A 16,446-nucleotide genomic window follows, 5' to 3' on the forward strand; every position below is an offset into this window, starting at 1 on the left:
TAAAAGGCAATTCAATGAAGACAATTCTGCAAGGAGAAAACTAATGTGTTCTAAGATTATCGTTTTCTAGCAGTCAAACTATATCCAGGGATAGAAATTAGAAGATCTAAATAAATTGATGAAATCAGACAATCTAAAAGAAAGGTTGGATAAAATAACTCTTGGGCATTTTCCCTACTATCAATTCTTTTGGGCTTTGAGAGGTACTGAGTGTGATCTAGTCTGAGGTCACTGAGTGTTGGCAGTGTATATTTCTGATTTAGAGTTAATCCGTATACATCTAAAACTCAGATAAGCCATAAAAACTAAAGAAACTAACTCATATTCTCCTGACCTACTTTTATAAGGTGGCAGACTACAGCAAAGCCAAATGAGCAAAGCTAAAATTTTCCTCAAGAAACAGCTTTGGATATATTTCAACATAACAAATGTTGCCCTGCATTATCCTAATTTCCCACCATACAATATAGTAGAAATAATTTTGGCCTAGAAAATTTAAGCCAAATGATGTCAGCTGCCACAGCCAAAGAAAATCTTAATAACATTCCTCTGAACAGTCTGTGTCTGTACAACTGAATTGTGAAATGTACCGCAGACGACTGAGACAACTGACTCGTTGTGCAGGTTCTAATAAAAAATCAACTGACTTTTAGAAAAATGGGCATCATTCATATCCACCTGACTATCAGGTAAGTCAATCCAAAATGGGAAAAGGAAAACAAGAACCATTTAACATAATTGCTCCTCAGTTTCCATCTTGCTAAGCACATCTGAAAACTATTCATACAAAAGATACATATAAAAATGCATGTCAAAACCCAGCTGCTAAAAGCATCTTTTTCATGTCGCATAAATCCCCATGACCCATCAAAAGTTTCATCTACTATGTGTCACAGCCTCGCAAAGTTACTTTTAGTTTCATAATTCATACGCATGTGAAATAAGGTCACTGTATGCAAAATCATGTAATTTAAAAAAGTACAAAAGCTTTAATCATGTCATGTATTTTGCTTAGTAAAAGCAATGGGTTTTAATTACTAGTTAACATGATACACTATAATCATGCAAAAGTCTTGTTTTCCACTAAGCATATAATTTTCTTATTTGTATATCAAGCTGTTACCAAATTTACTACTTCACTACTTACCTTATTCTGACCAAATATATACTGAGAAATTTTGATAATGTTTTGAATGAACTCTTCATTCAAAAGTAATTTCATAGCTCATTTAGACAACTCGGGTAGTTCTTGAAGACTGTAAGTGTTATACTTTAAAAAGCTTTCTTTAGTTTTAAAAGAAAAATAAACTTGCTGCACTCTGTTGACAGTGATGTCTGATGTTCTCATTTTCCAAGTTTAACAGGACAAAAAAATCGAGTTTCATGTCTAATAAAATGAGTGCAGTAATCTGATTTATTCTTACAAGAAATCTGAATCAGTGTAACAATTACAAATTTCTAGTCCCATACAGAGTTTGCACTTTAGTTAACCTAGGCTGAGTCGTTTCTTTGTGAAACTCATTTCAATTCTCTGTGTAAACAAGGGAAGTTTTCATAGGTAATACATAACGTCCCTTTTCACTGTTTCTAAGTCTATACCATTTCTTCTACATTGAAAAAAAAAGATACCTATCAGTAGTTGCTCACAAATTTGGAAATGGACAATTAAAATGATTCCTGAAAAGCATCACGTGTAAAAGTAAAGAAACAGTGAAGGCTTTACCACTGTCAGGTACAGCAGAGCTTCAAACTCAGGCAAGCAGCATGTTGCAGTGAGAGGAGCTATACTGGGCAAAACTGACCAAGCCTGACCCTCCAGCACCTCCTCCTGCGGCCCCAGCACCTCCTCCTGCGGCGTCAGAACAGACTGGCCACTAACGACTCCCCTAGGAGCCTGTGGACCATCAGCCTGGATCTCTGGGCCTCTCCATGACCTTGCACAAACCATCCAAACCCTTTAACAAAGAGAAGGATACAAAGCTAGGACTTCCAGTGAAGTTCAACCCGTCCACTACGAAACTGCTGAATGTATTTTTCAGACTAATTCTGAACCCACTATGCCCTATTATCTTTGCTCACCTCCAAGAGATAAATTTATTCAGTTATCAGTCCTCTCCTGTACTCTAACCACTGCACTGTTCTTGTTTTTTCCTCCTTTATCCAACGTCTTCCTTCCCTCTGCTTCCCTCCCTGCCCAAGCTTCGCTCTAGGTTTACTCTCTTCCATGGGAAAAAACACACCTGTATCCTCAAAAACGTCACTGGTTGCTTTAAGTAAAAGCTGCTTCTCCTGCAGCCCTTTCAAAGGCTGCTTATTCTTTCATTCATTACATACCCCAACTTCATGATGCAAGGACATGTTCTCAACTGTAACTTCCAGCCAGCTGCCTATAAAAAACTCCATCCCTGTGCAATTTCTGCACATTAGAATTACCTGGGAGCATTTTAAAATCCCACTGCCCAGGTTATACTCCATACAAATCAAAACAGACTAGCTGGGGGTGGGAACTAGCCATTAGAATTTCCAACGTGTAGCAAAGTCAGGAGAGAGCATTCACTGCCTATAAATTCTCCAGGCGATCCCAATGTGCAGCCACAATCAGTGAGAACCACGGATTTTCAAGGCACTCCTAATTATTCACTCAAAACTCTTGACACGTGGTACACAACGTTCTTCTCTATCCCAAGTACTACATAACCTGAAATTACTTCAACAGAAGTAAGCATAATAGATCCAGGAGTCTGTTTTTTAATATCATAAGCATTTCCCCTCCAGCAACTTTCCTGCAACTCCATGTCAGCCACCGTAGACCACACTCTAACTTCACCATCACCTTGTCGTCTCTGAATGGGAAATATGAAAATTAACTATATTTTCTCGGACCACATCTTCCAGTTCTAAATTGGTTACACCAACTGCATCTACTTTTCATTTCCATTCATTGTTGCAGACACTGGATTCTTCTACTTTCTCCCGACTTAGCCCACTTCCGTATTCACTTCCCTGCTGAGACTGAGTCCACGGTTCACCATTTCAACCACTCTCTTGCCAATATCCTCATTTATCACATTACGTTGGGATGGTCTGTTTATTTTCCTGCATATACCATATGCTATAAGACTCATGAGGACATAAATTGTGTATGTTTTGTTCAACAATGTATAACTGGTACCAAGTATAACATTTGGCACATAGAGTATGCTCTAAATAATTATATACTGAATACACAGATCTTCTGATTTAAATCAATGTTACATAAATATTTTTTCCCCAGTGATAATCACCAGTTTATCTTCCTTTCCAATCATTAATTAATTGGCATCTTAACACTTAGGTTCCATTTGCCCTTGGTTTCTGTGTCAATCAGTTCATTGAGCAACTACTATCTATAGGGCAGAGGGGAAGTGAGAAGAGTAGAAAATGTATAAGAATAAACAGAAACTATTGGAAAAATTAAACACTTGAGAAACTTATCAAAGCAGAAAAAGATAATTCATATCATTATCTTTAAGAGCAATTTTTAAAAATTTAATGCAACTTCTCTCATGTCTGTCTAAATGAGAAAGGTACAGAAGCACCCAGGCAGTTTTTAAAACAGAAAAAGCAAATACGTACTAACTTTTACTTTTTACTAAATACACTTCTGCACTGGTTTACGTTTTAAGAAGCATGTAATTTTTTTAACAAAAAATATTGCAAGTACTATCTTATTATTAACTTACTATTTTTAGATTGCACATACCAGCTTTCCTACAAAAGACACACCATATCTGTAACTCATTTTATTAATATTCAATTAGCAGGCAATTAAAATATTTAAGTGAATACACTCACATTTATTCTATCAAGTAACGATTATAAAAGCTGTCATAAAACTTCTCCACCAAGTGAAAAACATGAAACATCCTGTTTGAGAAAGTAAAACAAAACTGTTGGTCAAATTATGGCAATAACTAGGAAAACGCTGCGAAGAGGCAGCTGGACCATAAACAGAGATGTCCTCAAGAATATCATGGTCTGAGTTATGATTCCTGAACCTGGAGTGCTGCTGAAAGAACCAGCCAGCCTAGTAAGAGATCTCCAAAGTAAGACCCAGAGACTCAGAATGTGCTGGGAGAAAAAAGTCATGGACAAAACACCCCAATAATCATGAGATAATGCAGACAGGAATTCAGCAAAGAGGAGTAAGCAGATTACACAGGCAAAAGAGGGCAGGGCTGGAATTATTAATACATGGTCTCTGCTTTTGCAGAATTCTTCCTCCCTCCCCTCAGGGGAGTTGCTAAACATGAACACTGGCAGCAGGGCAACTGAAGACAGAAACACTGCAGAATTCTAGGTTACTGTAGTTATAATAGCTTCCCCATGGCAGAGCAGAGTGGTTGGCTGGTAATTATCCACTGCTACAAGGTAAACCCAACCCCTTTTTGCCCTCAAATTCTCAGCCAAGTCTTCTATATAAACACACACACACACACACACACACACACACACACACACACACAAATGCACAATCTAGATATGATAATAAAACTCACGAAAAAATTATTTTTTCCAAAATTCAAGTTGGGGAAAATGATAATGGCTTAATTTTGGCCCTATTTTTGTCTATTTATTTAGTCTTGCTTATGTGCTACTTGATACCATCTGAAGCTAACTGAAGAAAAATGAACTACAAAGTTTAAATCTTTTGACACCAAAAACACAATCAACAAAAGAAAAATAAATTGGACTATGCCAAAATTAGAAAATTTTGTGATCCAAGTGATACCATCAAGAAAATGAAAGGTCAATCCACAGAATGGGAGAAAATATTTCTAAATCATACATCTGATAATGAATTTCTACCTGGAATATGCAAAGAACTGTTAAAAATGAACAAGAAATAGACAAATAATCCAATTTTAAAATGAGCACAAGCATAAAGGTTTTTCTATTTGGGGTAATGAGTTCTATAACTTACCGTGGCAATGAATGCACAACTACGTGAATGTACTAAAAGCCACTGAACTGTACACTCTAATTAGATAAACTGTATGGTGTGAACTATATCTCAATAAAACTATTTTTAAAATTACTACTTACTAGTTAAACAACAAAGGAAAGTAAAATAAATAAGCAAAACAGGCTAAAGGATAGACACACAGGTCGATGGAACAGAATGGAGTCAGATAAAACCAATTCTAAGAAACAACAACTTTATCTAAAAAAGTGAAAGTGCAGAAAAGGTACCACCTTTAATGTAGTGTCTCAGTCAGAGGCAGTTTTGCCCCCCCACGAGGCATTTAGCGATGTAGGGAAACATTTTTGGCTGTGGGGGGAGCCTATCAATGACATTCTACACAGCATCCTAACGCAATGGACAACCACCCAAAATAATGAAGAGGAGAAAGCGAAGGAGGAAGAAAGATGGGGCTATTTTTTGTTAAAGAGACATAACAATGATATTGCTAGATTAGATCCTGGTTCAAACTGGAGAAATTTGTATACGCGTATACTGATTATTAGACGACAGTAGGGAATTACCGGTAATTTTATTAAGTATGACAATAATGCTATGGTTATATCAAAAAACATCCTTATTCTAGGAGATTCAGGAGAGTATTTTGAGGAGAAGTGACATAATACCTTCAATTTACTTTAAAATGTTCAGCTACAAAAACATAAAGAATCAGATCTAAAGCAAATAGGACAAAATGTTAACAAATCTAAGTAATTGGTACCTGGGTGCTGATGGCAATATTTTTCAAGGTTTCTGTATGTTTGAAATTTTGCACTATAAAAAAAAAATTGATTAAAATTATGAGTATTTCCCCCTATAAAATACCTCACAAAAAATACTAAAAATATGTAGAAAACAGCTTAGAAACTCTTACTAAAACAATTAAAATCATTGTATAATTTAGGGCCAGGAAAGGTCTTTTTAAAAATGATAAAATCTATAGGAAAGGATTCACATATTTAACAACATAAAATTTATTTATATTAATAGCAAGAAAATCCATAAATATATGTAATTGTAAAAATATATGCACCATGTACAACAAAAGGTTAAAATCCATGAGTAAAGAGAAGTTATAAATCATTAAGAAATTGAACAGGCAACTCAAAACAAAAAATACAAGTGGCCTGGCATAAGAAAAATTATCAACTCCACTAGCAATCAAAGAAATCCAAACTTTTAAAGCAAGAGTATAATTTTTACCTCTGTGATAGGCAAAGATGAAAAATTACAAGCCAAACTTGTTCATGATTTAAAAAGCTAAATATAAGATTAAAAAGTATAAAGTATCCTGTTGACATTTGTTAACATACAATCTTTAATACAGTATTCACCTATTTTTATTTTATTATATATATTTATTCAGGAATAGAAGCTGATTTTATCAAATGTCTACTTGTTATCTCCTATAATACTCAGAATTTTTTTCTCCATTGACCAATTAATAAAGTTATCAGTTATGACAACATATTTCTAAAGAATGAGCAATCTTTGCATATCTGCAGTGACTCCTACTTAATTGAAGCATACGATATACAGACACAGATGATTAACATTCTGAGTCCCAATACAAAGACAATCTCACTAATTTCAGTAGTCCTATAAATTTTGCATTAATGCCTATTACTTGATTGAATACTCTCAGCTATCAAATATTAACTTGCACAGCTTTTTAGTTCATAAAATACAGTTTTATAAATTATAAAATACTCTTGTTTGATTTTTCTAAAATTTTTACGTAATCAACACACCACTATTTATAAAGTACATTATTTCAGTTTCTTTTTCTGTTTCTTTGCTGTGTTCCACCTTTCAAGTTCCAACCTCCCTCTAGCCAATTTCCTCTTATTCTGCTAACTTTTACCAGGATTAGACTATTGCAACCGTTTAAGTGGTGAGCACTTAGGTACTCTATATCTCAATAAAAAGCATCAGATGTTAATCATTAGCATCAGATGTAAAAGTAGCTCATTATATTAATACTTACAGTCTGACTAAACATCCTGAGAAAAATTCTGAGAACAAAATGCATGCCATCTCAAACTCAGGAAGAGAAATCAAGAACAAATTCTAAAGTACAATATTATGCTTCCCAAAATTTATGTAATCAGTAACATGAGGTCAAATTTTACTTCATTAAAACTTACTCCCATTAAATTTACTTCCATTAAAACTATACAACTTCAATCAGTTTTATAATTTCCAAGCCTCAAATGATGGTGAATCCAAAAGCCACTGTCCACACAATGCATGTTGTCACACAACTCTAGCTTGAAAAGAAGTCACAATACAAAGAATCACATACTCTCTCATGTGCCAAACCACAGCCAACCTAAAAATATCTCCAGGATTCCAGGAGCAAAAGGAATTCAGGATTAAATGGGGTAACATTCAAGGACTTTCCAACAATGCAGGGCTAAGGTCAAAAGCAAAGCAGGATTCACCTAGGGATTTTAGAAGAGGCATCAGACTGAAAAGGTCCCTCAGAAAACTGGAGAAAACAGTGCAATAAGCCAATTCCACTTGACGTATATGAGCCTCTCGTACTAACTTAAAGATCTTTAAACCAGTTTAATTTTCACAGTTGAACACAGTGGAATTATTTTACTGAACTCTTCTAGCAGATACTATTTCTAAATATGCAGTGGAATTGTAGATGGGTTGAAAGGATCTAACAATACTGTCTCTAACCATGACACTGAGAGGCATTTTAGTCAATATACTGTGGTAGCAGCTGCCCTCCTTGACAATGTGCCCCAAATTTTCCAACTTTCTAAAATCCATGACCAAATTTTCACTCACACTTGAAAACTTTCAAGATAGCTTTAGTATAAATGCGAAACACTCAACAAAGTGCCACAAAAGTCAGCATTAGTGCCCTATTATAAACAAAGCTCTCTTTAAGTTCACCCAGTTCAGGAATACATTTTAAGGTGGTACACATGAAATCCTAATAAATATTCAGTAGTGTGAGATATAAAATAAAAGTTAAGTTGTTCTTCCATTTAAAATTGGTTATATGAAAATAACATCAATGTAATCAGATTTTTCCCTGCAGGAAAAAATGAGAATTACATTCTAACTAAAAGCCTAGTGTTCAACTTTTTTTTTTTTTTTTTTTTTGAGGAGGGGTTGTGATCCCAAACACAAGATTAAACCACAGTGTACTATTAAAACTTGTGGACATATATAGTAACCAATCGTTGAAGGATAATTAAAGTGATGGTATAAATTTACTGTGGACAATGTTTGCCTTAGTAATTTTTCACCTTTACCTTAATTTTACTGGAGGGAATAGTCAACATTCATTCAACAGATATTTAATGAGGAATACGAAGTGTCAAGCCCTTTTCCAGGCACTGGGAATACAACTGTGAGCCCCATCTTCAGGAGTTTATATTCAAGTAGGGAAGAAACATAAAATAAGCAAATAAACGAATCTGTTCTCCCCCCCCCCCCCCCCCCATTTCTCATAGTGAATTAGCTTGGAGCAAATACAGACAGTAGAGATGGGCTGACTACAGTTGTAAGGAGAATCTCATTTTAGGGCTGCCATCTCATCAAAACTGGTAGCTTTACCTAGAATTATAAAGCTAATGCAAGTAATTACCTTCTCCAACATTTTCTTCTTCCTTTTTCACCCTTTAATTATGCTATTTGTTTTATTCCGACAAAACACTTCAAACAAGGCTTTGACTGAATTATGGCCAAAATTTAATTCTGATAGTGAATTTTCGGAGGGCAGGTTTCAGGTCTGACTCACCCCTTCAGCATCAGAACTTAACACGTGCCTACCACACAGTAGGTGTATTTGTGTTTGGTGAACAAATTAATCCACAAAAATTAATATCCAGTGGAAGTTACAACTAAAGCCTTATAAAAATTATCCTAAATAACAGCTTTTCCTTTTAAGAATGTACCAGGATTTTAAAAATTTATCAGGGTTGATTAAAATTGAAAGATTTCCCACAAATATTTCAGAATATGTACAAACAAATGACTGCTGACTTTCAAGGAAGAAACCTTTTTCAAAATATATTTTGGAACTTCCCTTTCAGAAATTCTTTGGAATCAGTTTACCAACCACACAATAAACTACTCTCATTACTAGTTTGCAGGACATGCTCTCAGTCTACTTTTTTCCTGTCACTTCTTTTAGTCTGTTCCCTGCACCCCCCACCCCCACCCCCAGAAAGGAGGTTCCTCTTTCTCCTGTGATCCACCCACCCACTGAGAAGCTAGTGAGCCTAGGAGCCTAGGACTTGAATTCATATTAGTACAAGGCATATTAAAAAAAAAACAAAAAAAAAACACCACCTGACGTATTAGCCACTAATATTTGTATAACGATTGATAGTTTACAAAGAGTTAAATACCCTCTTCCACTTTATTTGCTCTTTACAACAATGTGAGAGCAGCTTAGCAAGGTGCTATTATTATTCCAATTTTACAAAGAAGGAAACTAAAGCTCAGAAATAAACAACTTCCCCAATGTCACATCATAAATGAATCGTGAAATTGGGACTCATTCTTTTTTTTTTTTTTTTAATTCATGTGTCCAGGGCATAAAGCAGGCATGGGCACAGACCAAAAGCCAAGCTGGGATAAACAAGGAGTCACTTTGTCCCTGGCTAATGTGAGATAAGCACCACCAAACCAGGTGCCACTCTACCCAGGCCACGGACATGGACTCATTCGTATAGGTCATTTGTGTGTTAACCTCACTACTGTCATACGTATAAGTTGTTGATAGAAATAAGTATGCATTACCATGACTCCAGCTTTATATTCACTCAATTTCAACCACTTTGGATAATGGTATGTTTAAGAGCTGTCTCCACTTGCTTTAACTCCAAGTTCCCTCTCCTCACAAACATTTAAGGCCTTGTAACATCAACATTACACTGACTCAGAAATAAAGGCAATCAGATTACTGTCAATTGAGGGAGCACTTGATGGTCTGTGAAACTACAGAATTTCAAAACACAATTTAAAAAGCCATACTCTGAGAACCTCAGGGAATGCCACAGTCATTTAGCTTTGTCACCAAATGGCTAGTTAGTGAGTGGCCAGCACTGGAACCTCTTCCCCATGATGGAACCTATTTTATTCCTCTTCCAAAAGCTCATGCTCCCTCCTCCTTTTCCATTATTATTTAGCTCACACTGCTTAGTTGATACCACCTAAAGAAGTCTATGAATATTTCAAACATCCTCCCATACCCTTTTTCTTCTCCCTTTAAGAGAATTCTCTTTATTCCATAAACTAGATGTGACAATATAAGCAAGCATCAGCACATCTACCAATGTGATTAAATTAAGACATAAAGCACCCTCTATAATCTGCAAAAGTCCGTATACATGCTGGTAATTACTACATAAACGATGAAAAGCCATGTTTTGCAGTGGCCTTATGATACACAAACCAACGCCTTTAATCTATAAACTATCGATTTTTAATCTATATAAAACTACACACAATTCTACTTATTTCCCAGGCCTCCCAAATTTAATTCCATATTTCCTCAAATAAAATTAAGTAATTTCATAAACTTGTAGCAATTAATGCAATACTTTTAATCACAAACATAATACAGTGAACAAAAAACTATCCTTTATCAATTTCTATGGAAAACTGGTCAACAAACCTTCGAACAATTCATCTGAACACTAGAGTCAGATATACTAGTATCTCCCTACATAGAATTACCAAGGATAGTTATAGAAATATAGAACCTCTACTGTAATATTTCAAAATGCCTAATGGAAGACATTGTTTATCTAATATAAAATTGTAGGGCTTAATTAAAAAAAATCACACAACTTTGCTTTTGTTTGCAATTCTATCAACTAGCTAGCTGCTGATATGAAGTGATGAACAAAGGATATATATGTGCTGAAATAACAAAATACAATGGAAATAATTACTAAATAAATATAATTTACTTATAAACGCCCTGAAAACTTGAATTCAACGGGGGTGGGGGGGAAACAAAGGCCCTTTGAAATGCTTGAAAAAAAGGTTAGCAATATTCAACTTGGCTTGTCAAAAGATGCTGAACAATGCTGTGTGTGGAGTGGCAAGCCAGGATCACTGTAGATAGTAACGTCCTTCCACTCTCATAAAATCTTTCCTCCCTCTTAACATCCTTTGAATGGCAATGGCTATAAGGTTCTTTTTCTAGTTAGTAGCCTTTACAATGTCATTAATTAATAATTAAATAGCTCCTGTAGTTAAAGAGTTAACCCATCCCAAGAGTATTTCTATTAATAAATACATTAAGCAACAAAATCAAGTCCTAATTTTTTACTAAGCACTTATAAGCAACAGTGTGTGTGTGTGTGTGTGAGAGAGAGTGTGTATGTGTTTAAAAAGAGCCCTGCAGTCCACAGACTCTTCCTTGATGCACAATTCACCATATCTCAGGATTTCCTAAAGTGAAATACAAGACCCTCTATATAAATCTCTGTATTAGTCAGGGTTCTCCAGAAAAAGACTAAATTAAACAACTTTGCAATATGACACAAAATTCTATCACCTTCTTTGAGAGTAAATCACCTACCAAAAGCTCTAAGCAGTCCTCCAGGGAAGAAACCTATTTAACTTCCTTTAAGCAACTATCTTCCAAATTTATTTGAACAACAAAATTTTACTCCCTTAACAACTATTAACCTGGGACTTTTAAAACTGCTGCAGGTTATACCTTTTTCCCACCTGTAGCATATTTGTTAACCACAAAATCAGTGATTATTGCTGATACATAAAGCAATAAATCAGGATGGAAGCAACATCAAGACCATTTTATTTTTATAAACCATTTTATTTAACATTTACTAATGTTTGCACACAACCCAAACAATTACAACCATTAAGTTTAAATAACTACAATTTTTATTCACTATTTTTAAAAGCACAAGACAAGTGTCAACAGGCTGGTAATTGGTTTTATGTATAATAAAAACAAGCTCCAGAGTATGCCATAGCACTGCTACGAATTCTGCATGTTTTCCTATATCCTCTATACCTTTGGTTCTCTGTGATAATAAATGCTCAGAGTAATAACCCCAATAGCTTTTGAAACATCAAAAATGTTTCAAAGTGTGTTTAATGAAAACTCACTGATACAAATTTCATTATATTCAATGCTGTGACCAATCAGATTAATTGAAACAAATTATCAGGTAAACATCCATACCCAACTAATTCTGATATATGGAAGTTTACTCTTATTTGGGGGGTGGGGTTAAAGGTGAGTAGGTATTAAACAAATAATTTTCAAGTATACTACAACAAATTTTTTGCCAAATGTAGTAAGAGTGACATTAAGAGTAAGAAGTCCTAACAGCAGCAAAGACAGTAGAAGAAAAAATAACTGAACGTTTAAAAAAAATGTAAGACAACCTACTGGAGCTGTATTTTCAGCTCATACTAATCAATCATATTTCACAGGTTTCAAAGTTCAACGTATGTATTTGCTCAATTGAGCAATTTTCTCTTTTAGCTTAACTTAATATAGCCCTTAGTTGATCACTTACATGGTTTCTTTGAAAAGGTTTCAAAGATCTATTTTGACAAAACTGAAAAGTTTCATATGAATGTTTATCATTATTATGTTATTATGTATCCACATACTTGGAAACCCCACCTTGGTTTTAAAAAAGCCTAAAAATAGTATACTGTTGATTATCAGCTACAAAAAATTAATGATGCATCCCACGCTGAGCCACAAAAACACATAATTTGGAATAAGAGCCAGGACCTAGGTGTGACAGCTGGCTCCACCACTTGTTACATGATTTTAAGCAAGCTACTTTAACTCTCAATCTCGGTTTCCTCATTGGTCTCCTGGAGATAGTATCACATACCGCAATGGTGACGTGTAAAAGAACCAGGCAGATAGTACAACTACTCACCACTTGCTGAACTCAGAGTATGCTTACAAAACTTAAGAATCTATCATAACACAATTCATCATTACACAGTTTGACAACTAACACAAATTAAATTACACTCCCTAAAACTTGCTGATCTAAAGTTAGCACGAAGAGAAACAGCAAAATTCAAGTCCCAGACTATTAAATTTTAGTAACTAATATTAAGTAAAATTTTGTACCTATAATATTTCACAAAAGGAGTATTTCTGAGCCTAGTTAAAAAAAAAAAAAAAAAGCTAAGGTAAAGCAAAAAGTCTTTCTCAAGTGATAATAACTTTCAGTTTATCTACCTGACCATACATATTCAGACAAGAAAGTAATATATTTTAAAATTTATCAAAAGAGCTGAAAACTACTCATTGAGAGAGAGCAAAATGGTCAGAGTTCTACTGACAGTCAAGAGATGGGATTCTAGTTTCACCTTTGCCACTAATAATTGTTTGACCTTGGACAAGTCTCTGGACTTCAGTTTTCTAATCTATAAAATGACTACTAAAAATCATAAATAAGATCCAAGTTCCATTTCTTCTAGACCTTACTTTGGGGAGCCAATTCAGGGTAGTGGTTAATAGACTCGGCAGGGACTACCAAGGTTGGAAGTCTGGCACTGCCGATTACAAGCTGTGCACCACACACACACACACACAAAGCACTAAAGTATATCTTCCTATCATTGACCTGTTGTTTAAAATATTTCACTGAAACACACAATTATTTAAAAATACAGAAGCTTAGAAAGTTCAATCTTTCCCAATCAAGACACTATCATTTTACTAGCAGACACAATGAGTTTAGGTGAAAGGATTACAACTCTTTAAAAGGTGCTAACTTAAGCCAAATTTTATCAAAACACCACCTCGTAAAATATTGTACATTAGAAACACCACTGAAAACTTATTATAAGGCTAATGATTCCCCCCAAAATATCACACTGAAGGTACAAATAGAACTTCCGGTACTTATAAGGCTTTTTGGTTTTTAACCTAATACTGCTAATGACAACAGAACCTTATACCATAATCTATGGGAATGAAACACACTTTGGGAATGAAAAAATCGGTGGCATTTAGAAATATAAAGTGAACTACAAATTACTAGAAATAGGTAGTTCCTGAGTTAAAAATCAACCAGTATTTATCAGACACATCATATGTCAGGTTCTATCAGATGATTAAGTACAAATAGCAAAGTAGCAAGTGTCTCAGAGTTAATCGAGTTGGAAAGGCAAGTTAAGGCCTTTATTATCACATTTTCACACAACAAAAGCCACTCATCTACAAACGTTTTTATTTCCTTTTTGGCCTAAATAAGTATACTTCCCATTGCTGATTAAAGTTGTTTCCTGTCCTCTGTTCAGCCCCAAAGATACCCAAACTAGACCCTGACAGCTGACATCGCAATCCTCACTGGACTGCAAGAGAGCAGCTTCTAAAATATTTCCTTAAATCCACAAGCTTCAGAATTTATCCTCAGTGATGCCTACACCGGCATATAACTGGGTCAAGCATCTAGTGACATCAATTTAGTTCTTCCCCTCCAAGTATTGCTAATAAAGGCAAACTCTACTTCAAAAAGTCTTTTTGAAATGGACATTCGGCACTAGAAAAGGGAAACTGATTGGCTAATCACATAGTTGCCCTACTTCCATTTCAGGTCCAAGGGAAAAAACTTCCACTGAAGAGTAAGTACCAAGGGAGCCTTAAGCAAATCAGGAAGGTAGAGGCTAAACAGAACTTTATTCCCACGGTTTAAGCGAACGGTGACTGGGCGTGGGAGAGGGGGTTATCCACATGTCGCTGCTGGTAAAAGAAGGTCCACCTCAAGTCAAGAGGGGGTGGGACACAAACCGGTTTGGCCGAGGGACAAACCCAGGATGCTGACCGAGCTTGGAAGTGGAGGGCCCTGGAGGCCAGGGACTGAAGGGAGACCTCGGGCAAACCGTAGGGGAGCAGGAACCAGCGGCAACGCAGAGAGACCGACGCTGCCATAGAGCAGCGCACGAGAGAAGCGATGAGTTAAGAGGCAGCGACAGCAAGGGGGAGACCAGTGCCGGGGCGACGGGCAAGTGGCAACTGCGAAAGAGGCACAGGCAGCAGGAGGTGGTGGGGCTCTGTTGAGTCAGCACAGCTGCTAGTCAGGGAGCACTTGTAGGATCCCCGCTGCCCCTCGGGCCCCGGGGCCCGCTGCGGAGGGTCGGGCCAGCCAGCGGAGAAATGATGTTCTCTGACGGGCTGGCGCGGGCCCCTTCCCCATTTTACAGGTAAACACTGGCCGCCGTCGCCGCTTACCTCTGTTAACATTATTACACCCCGGGGAAGTGAGCTCCTCCCTAGCCTCGCCGCATGGCAACAGCCGTAGCAGCAGCGAAAACCGCCTGAGCCGCCGCCAACGGTGGCAACAGCTCCTTCAGTCCTTTCCCGGGCGGCGGCTTTACTCGGCTTCGCTGGCTTCCCCCGGGCCCGGCTGCTCGCGACGGACGCGCCGCCATCTTGGAAGAGCGACGTCTGCGTCTCCCCGCGACGTGCGCTCCCATTGGCGGGCGCAGGCACCGCCGGCGTCTCGTGACTGTCTCCATAGCGCCGGCGCGCGGGGGAGCGGAGAAGGGCGCTTGGTGGCCGGGTCTGCGCCCGCAGCGAGCTTTCCGGAGCTCGGCGCCCAGATGGACAGGGGACCGCGGCGGGAAGTGAAGGGAGGGCCCCGCGCCAAGCTAGCCGGGGAGCCGGCGTGCACGCCTGCGGGAGCCGCTCGTCCTCCGCCGCGCGCCGGGGTTGGCCAGCCCTGGGGTGGAGGGAGACCGGCAGAGGCCGAGCCTTCGACTGACGGCGCTGCGGTGCTCGCGCCTCTCGCGGACGAGGCGGCAGAAGTCCTGTAGAAAAACTTCCCTGTCGCATTTCCTTGGCCCCCGAGGCGACCGAAGAGCACGCGGGAGGTTTGGCTTCCTCTCCGGTCTGGGGCTTGACTATGATCTGAAACTGCTCCCCGTTCTGTCCCTCTGTCCTAAACTTTGATAGAAACTTTCCTTTGTCCTTATCAATCCTCAGTGTGTTCTCTACTGGGGTGCGCGACAGGTTGTGGAACTGATACAGGCGGATCAGCTTTACCCTGATCCCAGCAGTTAGGACTGTCGCTGATTAGTTGATTGGCCAGCACCTGTATAACAATGAGGGCTTAGAGACCTAAAAAAGATTAAAGCCACTTCTGCTTTTTAACAGCCATCCGTCTGCAGCTTTACTGGTCTCTTGATCCGACGTGTTTGCGTGTCAAGGTGAGCAAACGTCAGTAGGTGCCATTGTAAACAGCCCCAACTTACCTGGCACTGAACTCTGGAGCGCAGTGTGCATGGAAGCCCCTGAAACACCGTTCGGAACCTGCCCGTAGTTACAACGTGGGGCATTGAAGGCAGTCACCTCTACCTCAATGGTAATGAAAGTAGTTTTGCTGAACCTGGTGCCACAGTGTGTTACCCTGATGTAGAAACCAGTTTCCAAGGAAACTGAAAAGTAAATTTTC

At 37.8% G+C, this 16,446-nt stretch overlaps 1 protein-coding gene and 1 non-coding gene across 6 annotated transcripts in view; both read right to left on the reverse strand.

The window, feature by feature from the left end:
* SNX13 (sorting nexin 13) overlaps positions 1-15,445 on the reverse strand; it is a 117,373-nt gene extending 101,928 nt beyond the window's left edge. For 3 of the 5 annotated variants that reach the window (XM_074340808.1, XM_074340809.1, XM_019727220.2), the window contains exon 1: positions 15,225-15,445. Coding sequence is in view for 2 of the 5 variants with exons in the window: in XM_019727210.2 (XP_019582769.2) it covers positions 15,225-15,236 (12 nt within the window). In the remaining 3 variants the exon portion in view is untranslated. The remainder of the gene's footprint in view (positions 1-15,224) is intronic. The other 2 variants (XM_019727210.2, XM_019727202.2) reach the window with 2 other exon arrangements.
* LOC141567021 (small nucleolar RNA SNORA48) lies at positions 9,553-9,688 on the reverse strand. The gene has a single exon (XR_012489421.1). It is a non-coding gene; the product is annotated as a small nucleolar RNA SNORA48 (small nucleolar RNA).
* Positions 15,446-16,446: the final 1,001 nt, after the last annotated feature.

This window comes from Rhinolophus sinicus, linkage group LG09 (assembly GCF_036562045.2).
Source record: "Rhinolophus sinicus isolate RSC01 linkage group LG09, ASM3656204v1, whole genome shotgun sequence".
Taxonomy (NCBI): Eukaryota; Metazoa; Chordata; class Mammalia; order Chiroptera; family Rhinolophidae; genus Rhinolophus; species Rhinolophus sinicus.